The sequence below is a fragment of the Conger conger genome, chromosome 3 (genome assembly GCF_963514075.1).
Source record: "Conger conger chromosome 3, fConCon1.1, whole genome shotgun sequence".
Lineage (NCBI taxonomy): Eukaryota > Metazoa > Chordata > Actinopteri > Anguilliformes > Congridae > Conger > Conger conger.
The window spans coordinates 79,248,539-79,265,451 of NC_083762.1; the positions used below are offsets into that span (position 1 = coordinate 79,248,539).

A 16,913-nucleotide genomic window follows, 5' to 3' on the forward strand; every position below is an offset into this window, starting at 1 on the left:
GTCCTAACTCAAACCAACTAATCCTAGTCCTCACCCAAACCCACTAATCCCAATCCTAATGTGGTGGGAAGTCATCCACGCAGAGATATCAGCCAAGCAGGCAGAGATCTGTGTGGTGACCTGGGTATCGGGGGTGAAGGAAATAAAGAGTCATCGGCGTAAAAGTGGTAGGAAAAGCCATGGGAAAAGATACTACTAACATAAGACCTAAAAGTTACTGGAAATGATAGATTTGGTCCAAGAGGCCTCTCATATTTTTCATGTAGCTCCCACAAATAGGTGTCACCTTAACATCATCACAAACAATGGAATTGCTGAGACGGGTGCGTGGGGGGTTGGACCCAAAATACATGACTCAGGACAGAGATGTAATAGTCCCGTTAGGGCTTTATTCAGGGAATGTCCAGGGAGCGTACTCGAAAAACAAGCAAAGTTCATACACGTGAAATCCAGCCAAAACCAAAGTACAGGACTGAGGGAGAAGGCAGTCTGGTAATCGGTACACCATGCAAAAAGTCCAGTAGACAACATAAATTGTGACATAACAAGTTTGCGAAACTGTGACATGAATAAATTATTTAACGTGACATGGAAGACAAAGAAATAAATTGTAACAAGAACTAAACATGAAAACATGAACCATAACATGACATGCAAATGAAACATAACAGGAAATAAAACATAGAAAAACGTGGTGAGACTAGACTAACATAATATGTGACATGACAATAAAATAACTAAGACAATGACTAAACATGAAATATGACGTGACAAGCATGAAACGTGACAATTACCCATATATTTTGAAAGGTCTGGCCTTGAGTATGAAAGTTTTCTTTGAGATTACAGTAAATTCATAACTTTACCATAATTATCTGTCAAGAGAAACTTTGAATTAATCTTTCAGTACATGGCCCCAAAGATTGGTCTAGGCCACATGTAACGACAGTCACAAAAAACATCAATTTATTTTATTGCAGAGCCTTCCATCATGCAGTGATGAGCAGATTCATTTTTCACACTGGTAACTATCATCAGGACAGATACAAGTACTCCATACATGACCCATGAGGGTGCAGGTCTTACAATGGCAAAGTTTATAATACAACAAAATTAACAAAAACTAGAAATATTAATTTCCCATCATTTCAAGAGCACTGCAAACAGTTCTCATTTCTGTTTGCCAGCTTTCCACCACAGGACATTTCACCTGAAAGAGAATAACTTCGTAATCTTCTACAACCGCATCGAGGACAGAATAAAGTAGTGATGCAGAACTTGGGTATAAAACCATGACTACAATGGAATCTTCAAAACAAAGAAAGTATGACCTTTATCTGGAACCAGAGTTAAAAAATACAGGAGTTTTTACTTTCATTCAAACTAAACCAGAGAAAGTGCACTTGGCAGAGATTGAAGTGTTTGCTATAGAAGGTAAATTTGCTCTTTTATGCATTTTGCAAATAATAACTTGATATGCATGATGCATTTTTGATGCTACATGCAGTGCAGTATGTAAGTATTTGGACAGTGGTAACATTTATTTTCTTTTGGCTTCTTGAGGAAAAGGTTTAGAAAGCTCTCTGCATCAATTGCTCTTTGCTTCTGCAGTGAAACCATCACACTGGCACACAGAACGTGAAGGATCTGATGTGAACAAGAGCTGTGAGGTATCCCACCTTCCAGATTCAGCTACACTGGCCTGGGAACGGGACAGAGAACCCACTGCTAACACAACGCTGATCTACAACAACACTGCCCACATCATCATCCACAGTGTTGACCAACACAGTGAGGGAACCTATGACTGTACACTCCGACGGAACGGAGCGCTTATTTTCAGAGTTCCCAAACTTGAACTTAAAGTCACCAAGGGTATGTTACTATGCAAACAGCTCTCATCCCATTTACAGCAGCAGCTTCAGATTTTTAACTCCTCTTTAAACTCCAGTACAGTAGATGTACAGTATACATGCAATATATTACGTAGAGAATTTCTCCCTGTATAACAATTAACATGTTTTGTCTACTTCAAATAAGTTAAAGGTACAATAGGTAATTTTGGACTCCTAACAGTAAGGAGAGGAATTGCAGCAAGAAACATCCTGAAACCACAACACTGCCAATCCCTCCCCCTTCTCTGTAAACACACTGACTTTCACTTCATTTTCTTTTTGTCACTCACTACCTGTAGCAGTAGCAAATGTGCTACAAATGTGATCGTAATTCTATCATTCTTTATTCTTCAGGAACATTTGTAACACACCGCACTCTGTACAGAGGGAGTATGAACAGCAGTGAGGCGGTGCTAATCTGCCATTCTCTGATCTCATACACAAACGCCTCCTGGTCTTGGGCGCCAGTGTCTGAGACACAAGCAATCCTTGTGGCCTCAGCTGGTAAATGCAAGAATGCTGCAATTTCCATGGAGATGGATAAAGAGAGAGTCTCATCTGATATCTATGATGGGTCTAAGTTTCCTCTGAAAATCTCACCAGTGAAGTTTGGAGACAGCGGAATGTACACCTGCATTTATGAAAGAGACAGGATGGCTGAAAAAAATCTGGTACCTATTCAGGGTAAGTTTGCAGTTCAGCTTACATTTTAGCTTAAACGATTTACATAACTGAATAAATAATAGGTCCACGTCAACATGATGCTTATTAAATTAGCATTTTTGTCAATAATATTCATCATCATGTATTGCCATAGGAAAACAGGAAGCAACAGAAGTGTTTATCCAAAGCCAGGTAATGCTCTTTCCAGAAACTCCATTCCTAATAATGGATGATATCTGCATAAAAATATTTAAATAAAGAAATAATGGATAAACTGAACCAAAGTGCTGATGCAAAGTAATATAGTCAGTGCACTTTACTGGCACTTTTATTATTAATCAATGATATCTTCATGCAAATGATTTTTTTGAAATATTAAATAAAAAAATATACACATGAATTAAATAAATAAGTAATCCAAGTACATGTGCTCTCTCAGTCTCAGCAGAGCCCCCTGGTGGTCTGTCCAGGAATCAGCCAGTTGTGCTGAACTGTGAGATATCGCAAGTGATCGACTCTGTGACCCTGGCCTGGCTCCGGATGAAGGGGGGCAGGGGGGAGCTCGTAAAACAGGAGGTCCTGACAAAGAGACCCCCAAAAACAATGCTCAGCCTCACCCTGCCCAGCCTCACTGAAGACCAGCTACACTGGGCCTGTGTGGTGTTCACAGGGAGCGTGCTCAGAGAACAGGTCCCCCTGCACCTCACACTGCCCATCAAGCAAGGTACAATCCTCCAGCCATCGGGATTGGTTAGGCCTCTGTCCGCACTAAAAGCCTGCTAGTGACACCTTCCAACCACACCCTCCTCACGCACTGCACAGCTTTTATCATGGGGAGTCAACATGAGCAACATGGCGGTCTCATGCTTAAGCTGGTTTTAAGATACAGCAGTTTGAATCTGAGAACAGACTACATCAGACCCACTGAATCTGAGAACAGCCTACACCAGACACACTGAATCTGAGAACAGCCTACATCAGACACATTGGTTCTTAGAACAGACTACATCAGACACACTGAATCTGAGAACAGACTACATCAGACACACTGAATCTGAGAACAGACTACATCAGACACGCAGAATCAGAGAACAGACTACATCAGACATATTGAATCTGAGAACAGACTACATCAGACACACTGAATCTGAGAACAGACTACACCAGACACGTTGAATCTGAGAACAGACTACATCAGACACACTGAATCTGAGAACAGACTACATCAGACACACTGAATCTGAGAACAGACTACATCAGACACACTGAATCTGAGAACAGACTACATCAGACACACTGAATCTGAGAACAGACTACATCAGACACACTGAATCTGAGAACCGACTACATCAGACACACTGAATCTGAGAACAGACTACATCAAACACACTGAATCTGAGAACAGACTACATCAGACACATTGAATCTGAGAACAGACTACATCAGACACACTGAATCTGAGAACAGACTACATCAGACACACTGAATCTGAGAACAGACTACATCAGACACACTAACCCCATGTTCCCTCTCACACAGGGTGGAGCACTGAGACAGTGGTCAGGGTGGTGATTGTAGCGCTGGCCACCCTGGGGATGCTATTGGTTCTGAGGTGGTACTGGTCCTGGACGAGACGCCAAGCAAGTAAGGACACTCGCACTGGGACACAACAGCCAAGTGCTCAACATCTTTCAGCTTTGAAGGAAGACAGGGGACCATGGCCCTCAAACCAACTGTTCAAAGTATCTTATTACTGGACACAGGCTAAACTCAGTCCCTTTTCTTCTTAAGCTTACAAACATCTACAGATTGGCTCAAAGTCGAATTTAAGTCTCATTTCGCAGCTTCAGAGGTGAAACCGCTTTTAATAGATTACATTTTTTTTTACATGTTTTAGCTTCCATATTTCCCTGCTTTTTATAGTTGAGAATCAATCATGGTTCCAAGGGATTAAAACTCAGCGATCTCTGGTTTTTCCCCTGTCTCACAGACATCTGTTTCAGAGGAGTCCACCTGCCTCTGTGTGGAAAATATGCAGACAATAATATTAAAAATGCCAGTTATTTGTGCTTCGACAGACACAGTCACAGAGCTGAGCACAGCCATGAACAGAACCGTAGATGCGTAGTGTGACAGTACGATTTCACAGGATCCTATTAAGCTTGCACAAGCTGTTCCAGAACAAGACGTAGCAAAATTGATACTTCCTCTTTCTTTAGCCATTTCCTGTTCCATATACCTTGTAGAAAGGCTAGACACCAGTAAGAAGGGCTGTGTTGGGCAGAAGTTAGACACCAGTAAGAAGGCTGTGTTGGACAGAAGTTAGACACCAGTAAGAAGACTGTGTTGGGCAGAAGTTAGACACCAGTAAGACGGCTGTGTACGGAGGAAGTTAGAGACCAGTAAGAAGGCTGTGTTGGGCAGAAGTTAGAGACCAGTAAGAAGGCTGTGTTGGGCAGAAGTTAGAGACCAGTAAGAAGGCTGTGTTGGGCAGAAGTTAGACACCAGTAAGAAGGCTGTGTTGGGCAGAAGTTAGACACCAGTAAGAAGGCTGTGTTGAGCAGAAGTTAGACACCAGTAAGAAGGCTGTGTAGGGCAGAAGCCATGGGGATGGTACTGTGGTGGACCCTACTCTGGATATTGAGATACTGTCACACACTTTCAGCTGAGGGTGAGTCTCTCTTTCTGCCTCAATCATTTATTTATGTATTTAATAATATATTGAATGAATCTTACAAGGATGTAATAAAATGTACAATGACAGAACAATATCCAAATGGACAAATAGTTCATTTCTGTATTACCGAAGACAAAACTGTAAAAGAACAGTCCTACTCGACAAGAAATGGCAGTGCTATAGTTATCCAGATCCATTTTTTTGGTTTCAGTTTTCAGTTCAAGACGAAACAAATTTCAGCAAATTTGCTTCATTAAAGAAAAGGCTTCATGTGCCAATTGTCACGGCGGAGAGGACAGAGGAACCAGAAGCAGACGCAGGAGTGTGGAAAATTACAGGTTTACTCGCAGATGGAGGGGCAGACAGAGCGTAGTCAAAAAACAGGCCAGGGTCAAAAACCAGGGGGGTCAGTCCAACAAAGCAGAGGTACAGATATCCACAACAAGCAAAGAAGAGTCCAGGGAAGCAGGCAGTGGTCAAAACCAGGAAATCCAAAAAACAAGGGCAAGGACTCAGGAACAAGGGCTCGGGAACAAGGGGGCTAGAACTAGGGGAAGGAATAAAGGGCTCGGGAACAAAAACAGGACAAGACGAACTAGCAGCGTGCAACTGAAAAGGACAGGTATAAATACACAGGGGAATGAGACAAACTAGGCGGGGCATGGGAGTGAGGGCGGTCTAACAAATAAACATCAGATGAGACACATGAAAGGGTAATAGGAAAATAACGAGGGAGAAACGAAAACGCGGACTGGATTCACAAAGACACACATCCGGACTAGGGATTAGACAATTTGCAGAGAATCAGGAGATGCAGAGATACGGAGAGACAGGTACGAATACTTCGCTGAAACTAAGCAAGTAATCAGTGATAGAATAGGGAGGTGGAGTTACAGAACAGAATTGAAACTGGAGATGCGTTAGTAAGTTAGTTAAGTGATTTAAATTACAAATACCCGAAACTAGTGAATGTTAGTTTGTTAGTTTGACAAACATATTAGTGTGTTAACATAATTAGTACTGTACAACTTTTATGTTAGTTGGGATTAGTCTATTAGTGCTATGTACAAACATGAAATGGAGAGAAAGCAGGAAGTAAGGAATGCAAGATTGGATGGAAGGTTGAACCCCGGAACTACCGTAAACACCCAAATAGTGGGGCACGCAGACAGGGGAGTGACTGGGCTAGTAAACATTAAGACTCAGACATCACAGGGGAAGACGAGTGAAAAGACTAATGAATATGAACAGAACACAAGACATGAAATATGAATTACAAGAATAATGTAAGGATGAGGAGGTGCGGAGAGCCAGGTGCGACTAAGGGGGTGACCCCTTGTAAGCGGACCCACAAACGAGCCCGCCACTAAGACCCCGGGGGGGTAGAGGAGACAGCACTGTACACGGAGACAACTCCGCACAAATAAAAGGAAGAGCCCCAAATAACGGCTCAGGAAATAAAAACTACCCTCCAAAACCAGGGCGAAAATCACAAACAAAAAATGAGTGCGTAAAGGCTAGCACTACTGCCCCGGACCGGGGAAAACCCAAAATAAAAGTACAACCCAGTATAAAAGACTGGGCTAACGAAAATAAAGACTCAGGAGTCGCAGCTCCGAAAAAACACACAAACCAAAATACAAAATACCAGGGACAACGTCCCTCACCCACGGACTCACACGAGCCGAAAACAAAACGAAACAAAGAACAAAAGAACCTACAGGAAGGCGGCTGCAGTGTACACACACTAACGCGCAGACCCCTTCCTTACCTTTTCTGAACACAGAACCAGCACAATACCTGACTCGAATGCTGAGTCTTACCATGTGCTAATACCGGCTAGGTGGCAGAGCGAACAGTGACTCCGAAGCGAAGACTGAGGGGAAATGCGGGCTTTAAGTACCTTCAGGAGGTAGACATCACGTAAGCACTAATGACCATCAGGTGAAAGTAATAAGCCCCCTGATGGCCACAACCAGTACTACCTCCAACCCTGACAAATAATGATAATAATGAAAAACTAACACAGGACAGAACACAGGAACATAACACCAATGCCAGGCAGTTACGCTGCCTTTTTACATTCTTATTAATTCTATTAAATTAATAATGCTAAGAATGATACATATTAAACAGTATATAGTGCAGGGTAAATCCATGAAAAGGTGGACATGGACCAAAACAAAGAAAAATATTTAACTGGTATACTAACATTATAGGACCTAAAAGTTACTGGAAATGATAGATTTGGTCCAAGAGGCCTCTCATATGTTTCATGTAGCAAATAGATGCCACTTAATTAAACATGTGAGGAAATTGTCCATATATTTAGGTCCTTCGCACACAAACTGGCCTTGAAAGTTTTCTTTAAGATTACAGTAAATTGATTAGTTTACCATAATTACATCTGTCAAGAGAAACTTTTAATTAATCTTTCAATACATGGCCCCAAAGATTGGTCTAGGCCACATGTAACGACAGTCACAAAAAACATCAATTTATTTTATTGCAGAGCCTTCCATCATGCAGTGATGAGCAAATTCATTTTTCACACTTGTAACTATCATCAAGACAGATACAAGTACTCCATACATGACCCATGAGGGTGCAGGTCTTACAATGGCAAAGTTTATAATACAACAAAATTAACAAAAGCTAGAAATATTAATTTCCCATCATTTCAAGAGCACTGCAAACAGTTCTCATTTCTGTTTGCCAGCTTTCCACCACAGGATGTTTCACCTGAAAGAGAATAACTTCGTAATCTTCTACAACCGCATCGAGGTCAGAATAAATTAGTGATGCAGAACTTGGGTATAAAACCATGACTACAGCAGATACAAGCAATATTCTGCCATCCCAGTGTAAAGCTCAAATATTCATCAGAGCTGGCAGATTAAATTTTTTATCTGTATTGTAGATCTATTATCGGACTAACTTGAGTCTAATCATTTAGGTTTAACTGATGAACTCATTGTAATTTGCCTCAATATTGAAATGCAATATAATCATTCATGCCTTGTGCTCAATTGGATATTTGCAGTACATTTTTCTCTTTCAGCAGTGTTGGTGCAGCACAAATACTTCATTTATGGGGAGCATCAGGGGGTCTCTCTACAAGCCCCTACTGAGCCCAAAGGGAAAGAATTAATCTGGGAGTGGACATCTCATGATGGACGATACACAAACGCTCGTATAATAACTATGCCGTCCAATGGAAAGTATTCATGGAATCTTAAACGGGCGCACATTTCAAAACAAGGAAAGTACGACCTTTCTCTGAAACCAGAGTTAGAAAATGCAGGAGTTTTTACTTTCATTCAAACTAAACCAGAGAAAGTGCACTTGGCACAGATTGAAGTGTTTGCTGTAGAAGGTAAATTTGCTCTTTTATGCATTTTACAAATAATAACTTGATATGCATGATGCATTTTTGATGCTACATGCAGTGCAGTATGTAAGTATTTGGACAGTGGTAAAATTTATTTTCTTTTGGCTTCTTGAGGAAAAGGTTTAGAAAGCTCTCTGCATAACTTGCTCTTTGCTTCTGCAGTGAAACCATCACACTGGCACACAGAACGTGAAGGATCTGATGTGACCATGAGCTGTGAGGTATCCCACCTTCCAGATTCAGCTACACTGGCCTGGGAACGGGACAGAGAACCCACTGCTAACACAACGCTGATCTACAACAACACTGCCCACATCATCATCCACAGTGTTGACCAACACAGTGAGGGAACCTATAACTGTATACTCCAACGGAACGGAGCGCTTATTTTCAGCGTTCCCAATGAACTTAAAGTCACCAAGGGTATGATACTATGCATTTATGGAGCATTTACAAAAGCATTGTTATCTTTTTTCATAACCAGTAACTGTGAAGCACAGTTTTCAGGCTAAAGTTAAATCAAAGTACTGTGACCCGAGCCATCTTAAGACTGTGTAGTTGTGTACACATATTTCTTGATGTAAAAATGGTTCAGATATACACCACTGGTGATGTATACAGGTGGGCGACCACGAGTTGGGCTGGGCTGTCAAATCTGGTGCTTGGTCGTCCGTACGACTACCACAATGGTTTATGACTTGACCAGCTTCAATACACAATACACAAATGTGCAAATTCCACTCAAGACCTCTTGTGTTTGTAATCATTCACCAGAGCAGATAGTTGTTGGGCTGGGCTGCTGAAGGGCTGGTTGGTGGCTCATTCTGTGGTCCATGGAGGAGTCCCACTGTCTCAGATTGAATCCGGACCATAGCAGTGTACTGTGGCCTGTGACTCCATAGGACAGCGCATAACTGCTGATGGCAGTACCCAGGGTACAGGAGGGTCCAGTCAGTTAGGGGTCCGGGGATCATTGGTGACATCACGTGTGAGGGATTGTGCAGCTATAAATAGTCATGTGATATTCCAAGAAACTAGCTACTGAAGTCACAACACGTGCATTTGTTTAAATGATGGACATTTTAACGGGTATATTAAATATGCATGTTTCCATCTGAGACAAAGGTAGTGCGCAAAAAAATGCAAACATAACAAAGCATACATTGCATTTTACATTTTTGTCATTTGACAGACGCTTTTAATCCAAAGCGATTTACAAGTGCATAGGCTCTACCACAAGTCAAAGCATCACATCCAGAACTAGGAAAATACACATGGAATGCTGTTCTCAACAGTCGTCATAAGTGCAAATTATTATTATTTTTTTGTTTTTTTGCGGGGGGGTTAGACAAGGATAGGGATATCAGAAAGGAGGGGCGGGGGAAATCAGGAGGGAGGACTAAGGTAGAGTTTGAAAAGGTGGGTTTTGAGACTGCGTCTTCAGTCTGAGTATGCAAATGCAAATGCAGAGTAGAGGCTACTGTACAGTATAACTCACCCATTCAATATTAATGACAGTTACTGCTGATGCTAATATACTGTGGGCTTTTTACACTCAATGAGCACTTTATTAGGTACCAACCATCAGTCCACGGTCAAAGTCACTCATATCACATTTTTATCCCATTCTGAGGGTTGATGTGAACATTAACTGAAGCTCCTGACCTGTATCTACATGATTATATGCATAGCACTGCTGCCACAAGATTGGCTGATTAGATAATTGCATTAATAAGTAGGTGTAATAAAGTAAAAATGTTCGGTGAGTGTATATATTTGCTTAATTATTTATTTATTTGGTCTGCCATGGTTGTGATCTTACACCTTAAACAGTTCATTACAAAAGCATATAATGCCAGCATGTCAAATTTGTGATCTTACACCTTAAACAGTTCATTACAAAAGTATATAATGCCAGCATGTCAAATTTGTGATCTTACACCTTAAACAATGCATTAAGAAAGTATATAATGCCAGCATGTCAAATTTGTGATCTTACACCTTAAACAGTTCATTACAAAAGCATATAATGCCAGCATGTCAAATTTGTGATCTTACACCTTAAACAATGCATTAAGAAAATATATAATGCCAGCTTGCCATGTTTGGAGACAGATCAGCTGGGCGGGCTGTAATTGTTGCTTGCATGGCTATAATATTTTTCATGAGCCATTCTGAAAATATTATTTTCTGATAAATAAATGAACAAATAAAATAATGAATAAATTATCCATGTCGATGTGCTTTCTCTCAGTCTCAGCAGAGCCCCCTGGTGGTCTGTCCAGGAATCAGCCAGTTGTGCTGAACTGTGAGATATCGCAGGTGATTGGCACTGTGGCCCTGGCCTGGCTCCGGATGAAGGGGGGCAGGGGGGAGCTCGTAAAACAGGAGGTCCTGACAGAGAGACCCCCAAAAAACGATGCTCAGCCTCACCCTGCCCAGCCTCACTGAAGACCAGCTACACTGGGCCTGTGTGGTATTCACAGGGAGCGTGCTCAGAGCACAGGTCCCCCTGCACCTCACACTGCCAAAAACGCCCATCAAGCAAGGTACAATCCTCCAACCAAAGGGATGGATTTGGCCTCTGGCCGCACTTACAGCAACACCTTCCAACCACACCCTCCTCACGCACTGCACAGCTTTTATCATGGGGAGTCAACATGAGCAACATGGCAGTCTCATGCTTAAGCTGGTCTTAAGATACAGCAGTTTGAATCTGAGAACAGACTACATCAGAGACACTGAATCTGAGAACAGCCTACATCAGATACACTGAATCTGAGAACAGACAACCTCAGACACACTGAATCCGAGAACAGACTGCATCAGACACATTGGTTCTTAGAACAGATTACATCACACACACTGAATCTGAGAACAGACTACATCACACACACTGAATCTGAGAACAGAATACATCAGACACACTGAATCTGAGAACAGCCTACATCAGACACACAGAATCTGAGAACAGACTACATCAGACACACTGAATCTGAGGACAGACTACATCAGACACACTGAATCTGAGAACAGACTACATCAGACACACTGAATCTGAGAACAGACTACACCAGACACATTGAATCTGAGAACAGACTACACCAGACACATTGAATCTGAGAACAGACTACATCAGACACACTGAATCTGAGAACAGACTACATCAGACACACTGAATCTGAGAACAGACTACATCAGACACACTGAATCTGAGAACAGACTACATCAGACACACTGAATCTGAGAACAGACTACATCAGACACACTAACCCCATGTTCCCTCTCACACAGGGTGGAGCACTGAGACAGTGGTCAGGGTGGTGATTGTAGCGCTGGCCACCCTGGGGATGCTATTGGTTCTGAGGTGGTACTGGTCCTGGACGAGACGCCAAGCAAGTAAGGACACTGTTCAAAGTATCTTACAGTGTCACTGGACATAGGCTTTACTCAGCCCTTTTACTCAGTTCACATGCTAAACGCATTGTGGGGCGGCCTGTAGTGTAGTGGTTAAGGTACATGACTGGGACACGCAAGGTTGGTGGTTCTAATCCTGGTGTAGCCGCAATAAGGTCCTCACAGCCGTTGGGCCCTGGAGCAAGGCCTGTAACAGGGGACTATTGTCTCCTGCTTAGTCTAATCAATTGTGTGTCCCTCTGGATAAGAACGTCTGCCAAATGCCATTAATGTAAGGTAATGTATGTAACATTGCGGTTGCATGTCAGCTCAACAGCATTAAGGCTAGAATTTAATGTTAGACAGATGTTGGAAGATGAAAAGTAACGAGCATCATTAATTACTCGACAGATCTGTGGGGTGGGGTGACAGTGCTATCCACAGTGCTGCTGTATCCACTTCCAGATTTCACCAAGAACAGAGTCTGATGAAGACTGAACAGTTTCCCATTTCAACTGATTTCACTATCAACGGTGTCTGATAAAGACTGAACAGTTTTAAATGTCCACTGATTTCACCATCAACAGTGTCTGATAAAGTCTGAACAGTTTTAAATTTCCACTGTTGCAGGTGAACCTGAGTCAGCCCAGCCTGAGGAGTGACCAGAGCAGCCCTGCAGGACCAATGCAATGGTGAGCCTCCCTCCAACGTACAGCTCTCACTGACGCACACAGATTAGTCTCTAAGCTGTGCAGAGTGATCTGGAAATACTCGTAAGATTAAATTAAACTGAAAGTACCTGCAATGCAAACCACAGAGGAAGTGTACCTCGGCTGCCAACACAACTTAATGAGCGACAAAGGAACTCACACAATAGCGATATGAAGGATAAACTCATTTTAAGAAGTTGTAATAAGACATAATGGGCAACGTGCAAAATATTTTCAGTTCATAGAATCAATATCAGTGCTTGTCAAAAGTAAAACAGACATAACCATCTCCCCTTCCCCACATCCTTAGCTAAAGGGCTACAGCCTGCAGCTGACTCACTGATCTGCAGGAACCAGCAGAATTGTGTCATCTCTCCTGTTTCATGGTGTCATACCTCCTGTACACCTAAAGTATTGATGAGTGATTAAGAACAACCTTCCTGTTCACGCTCAATGAGATTCTGATTATAATGTTTGTTTAAGAAAATAGTGTTTTCTTTCTGTAGTGATTTTTACAAAGCGCATTGTTACAGAGCAACATTACACAAGTCCGGGCCTGTACTTTACTGGCTGTAGATTACATCTCTTGAAAAATATCATTGAAAAAAAGATTGTTTGTAGATTTGAATTTTTGATGTATTGTTTTTTAAATATTTTTTGTTATATTTGGGAAATGAAAAACACCACATTTTTTAAATGTTTCTCTTGATGGTTTTGTGAGTTTATTTTCCCCTAGGTGAAATAGCTCTGCATATTCTGTACATTTTCTAAATAAAACATGTCATCAGGATTTATTTTCTATTGGTTTTTCTGTTCCTTTGCATCACAAGGGCAATGTGTTGGTTGTTGTTGTTGTTGTTGTTGTTGTTGTTGTTGTTGTTGTTGTTGTGGTGATTTGTGTATTATTATTATGATTATCATTAGTATCACTGCTGTGACTGCAGGCCAACATTATCATTCCCCCTGCCCTCTACCTGCTGTGGGTGCTGTCACCACACCTCTCTCAATAGCTTTGCAAAAACAGTTTGTACGTTCTCCATTTTTAGCCATTTCCTGTAAAGAGTACCTTGTAGAAAGGCTAGACTCCAGTGACAAGGGCTGCACAGAGCATCAGCCATGGTAGATTTTCTTTGAAGCCTTTAAGGAGTAAGATCATAAATATCTAATCAGCATGTTCATATATTTCCACAATCACAGTGCTTATTATTTTATTTCTGTATTATTTTATCTACAATGTGTTGTCTTTGTAATTCTGTTATTGGCTTAATATGAAGCCATTTGAGCTACATTTTATGTATGAAAGGTCTATATAAATAAAACTTTATATTATTATATTATATGATATGATATGATATGATATGATATGATATGATATTAAATTATATTATATTATATTATATTATATTATATTACATTATATTACTGAACTTTGGAATGTCTATCTAACAATCACTTCTGGTCATTGAAAGCAATGCAGTTCTTCAACACTGTCCTAGAAACAGTCCAATAAAACAATAGCTCAAATTTTTGGGCTGGACCATTTATAATTTCATGAACAAGACACACGTCTGCACTTTTTATAGTGTTCTCCCAGCTCAGCCAGTTGTGTCTTCTTAGGACAGAGGAGTGGTGATGATTGTTTGTCTCTCTGTCCAGGGCCTTCAGAGCTTGTTTGTACACAGACTCAGTGGGTTTCAGAGTGCTTTTGCTTGCTTTTACCCAACTTGTCAAGCAGGATGTCGGATGAGAATCTTCACACGTCATGACGCATTCATGTGAAGTTTCACGGCTTCAGTGGTGAAACAGTATCTAATACATATATGTGACAGTTTCAACTTTTCTGTATTTCCTCTTTTTTTAATCAGAGTGTTGAGAATCCAGGCGGCCTGTAGCATAGTGGGTAAGGTATATGACTGGGACCCACAAGGTCGGTGGTTCAATCCCCCGTGTACCCCCAATAAGATACGCACAGCTGTTCTTGTCTCCTGCTTAGTCTAATCAACTGTAAGTCACTCTGGATAAGGGCGTCTGCCAAATGCCATCAATGTGATGTAATGAGAATCAATCATGATTCGAAGGTAATAACTCATTGGCTGCCTTTGGTTTTCCCTGGATACACAGACATCTGGATCAGAATAGTCTGCCTGCTTCTGTATGAAAAACATGCAGACAATGATTTTAAAATATTACATCTGTTAACAAAATAGAACATCATGTGATGACCTGTAGTTAACAGGTTAAATGGCAGGTCTTTGTGCTTCAACAGACACAGTCACAGTGCTGAGCACAGCCATGAACAGAACCGGAGATGAATAACAGACACGGTCACAGTGCTGAGCACAGCCATGAACAGAACTGGAGATGAGTACTGAGGTGCCAAAGAACTTTCCAGCAAACTTAACCAAAGTGGTTGGTACTTCCTCTTTCTTTAGCCATTTCCTGTTCACATACCTCGTAGAAAGGCTAGAGACCAGTAAGAAGGCTGTGTTGGGCAGAAGTTAGACACCAGTAAGAAGGCTGTGTAAGGCAGAAGTTAGACACCAGTAAGAAGGCTGTGTAGTGCAGAAGTTAGACACCAGTAAGAAGGGCTGTGTAGGGCAGAAGCCATGGGGATGGTACAGTGGTGGACCCTACTCTGGATATTGACGTACTGTCTCACACTTTCAGCTGAGGGTGAGTCTGTCTTTCTGCCTCAATCATTTATGTGCTTATTAATATACTGTATAAATCCTACAAGGATGTAATCAAATGTACAAGAACTGAACAAAATCGTAATGGACAAATAGTTCATTTATAGCACTGCAGAAAGCTAAGCTATCTTACAGTCATATGAGTGGGCATGGTGGCACAGTGGTTAGCACTGATTCCTGGAAGAAGCAGGTTCTGGGTTTGAGTCCTGGAAGAAGCAGGTTCTGGGTTTGAGTCCTGGCCAGCCCAGATCCTCTCTGTGTGGAGTTCTGTGTGCATGTTCTCCTCGTGTTCACATGGGCTTCCTCTGGGTACTCCGGTTTCCTCCCTCAATGGAAAGACACATAGCCCAGGCTCTACTAGTGAAAACTAGCCCCCTTGGATAACTCTGGCACATTTGCCAGACATGTTATTAATGTGCAAGTTGTCTCTTCAAAAGGAAGCAATACAGTGCTTCTGCTGATTCCAGGCAGTTACTCTGACTTTTAAAATATGGAATTATATGAAATTATGAGTGATAAAGTCTTTAATATTGTTATGTACACTCCATGCAATGACGTACAAAATTTGTGAAGTTGCAGTAACACAGATGATCTAGAGGTCTGCAAGTATTCCATACATGACCCACAATGGTGCAAGTTTACAGAGGCTCAAAGTACGCATTTATGATCACTGCAAACAGTTCTACTTTCCAGTTGCCAGGTTTACATGAAGGGCTGTATTTACCTGAAGAGTTTCATTTCAGGTGATATGGAATCTTCTACAAATAATTTAGCTCATATATTTGTATAGGATTCATTTTATATGTCTATTTATACTCCTATATCAGATTAACTTGGGTCTAATCACATGGGTTTAATAAAGTAACTGCAATTTAACTCCACACTGAAATTAAATATTATCATGAAGCAGTTGGATCTGTGCCTTTGCTATGTATCTCTTTCTGTAGTGTTGGTGCAGTACACATACTTCATTTGTGGGGAGGATCAGGAGGTCTCTCTACAAGCCCCTTAGCTCAAAGGGACAGAATTCATCTGGGAGTGGACATCTTATGACGGACGATACAGAAACGCTCGTATAATAACTATGCAGTCCAATGGAAATTGGATATCTTGATATGCATGATGCATTTTTGATGCTACATGCAGTGCAGCATGTAAGTATTTGGACAGTGGTAAAATTTATTTTCTTTTGGCTTCTTGAGGAAAAGGTTTAGAAAGCTCTCAGCATCAATTGCTCTTTGCTTCTGCAGTGAAACCATCACACTGGCACACAGAACGTGAAGGATCTGATGTGACCATGAGCTGTGAGGTATCCCACCTTCCAGATTCAGCTACACTGGCCTGGGAACGGGACAGAGAACCCACTGCTAACACAACGCTGATCTACAACAACACTGCCCACATCATCATCCACAGTGTTGACCAACACAGTGAGGGAACCTATGACTGTACACTCCGACGGAACGGAGCGCTTATTTTCAGCGTTCCCAA

General features: G+C 41.5%; 2 protein-coding genes and 1 long non-coding RNA gene across 3 annotated transcripts in view; all 3 read left to right on the top strand.

The window, feature by feature from the left end:
* Positions 1-16,913, top strand: part of LOC133124247 (uncharacterized) — a 52,370-nt gene that overhangs the window by 7,523 nt on the left and 27,934 nt on the right. The gene's annotated exons all lie outside the window — the stretch shown is intronic.
* LOC133125173 (uncharacterized) lies at positions 677-3,048 on the top strand. The gene is made up of 5 exons (XM_061236924.1): positions 677-1,434; positions 1,612-1,875; positions 2,250-2,579; positions 2,713-2,750; positions 2,998-3,048. Exons 1-5 carry the CDS (start codon positions 1,293-1,295, stop codon positions 3,046-3,048), a joined length of 825 nt encoding a protein of 274 aa, XP_061092908.1. The 5' UTR covers positions 677-1,292.
* LOC133124248 (uncharacterized) lies at positions 4,096-8,981 on the top strand. Its single transcript, XR_009708295.1, has 3 exons — positions 4,096-4,202; positions 4,549-5,229; positions 8,300-8,981. It is a non-coding gene; the product is annotated as an uncharacterized LOC133124248 (long non-coding RNA).

What these genes read in the sequence shown, in the direction of transcription:
- LOC133125173 (XM_061236924.1), top strand. Translation starts at nt 1,293, where the DNA reads ATGACTACAATGGAATCTTCAAAACAAAGAAAGTATGACCTTTATCTG. An exon ending in AAATCTGGTACCTATTCAGG is followed by an intron (nt 2,580 to 2,712) that starts GTAAGTTTGCAG and finishes GTATTGCCATAG; the next exon opens with GAAAACAGGAAGCAACAGAA. An exon ending in AAGTGTTTATCCAAAGCCAG is followed by an intron (nt 2,751 to 2,997) that starts GTAATGCTCTTT and finishes GTGCTCTCTCAG; the next exon opens with TCTCAGCAGAGCCCCCTGGT.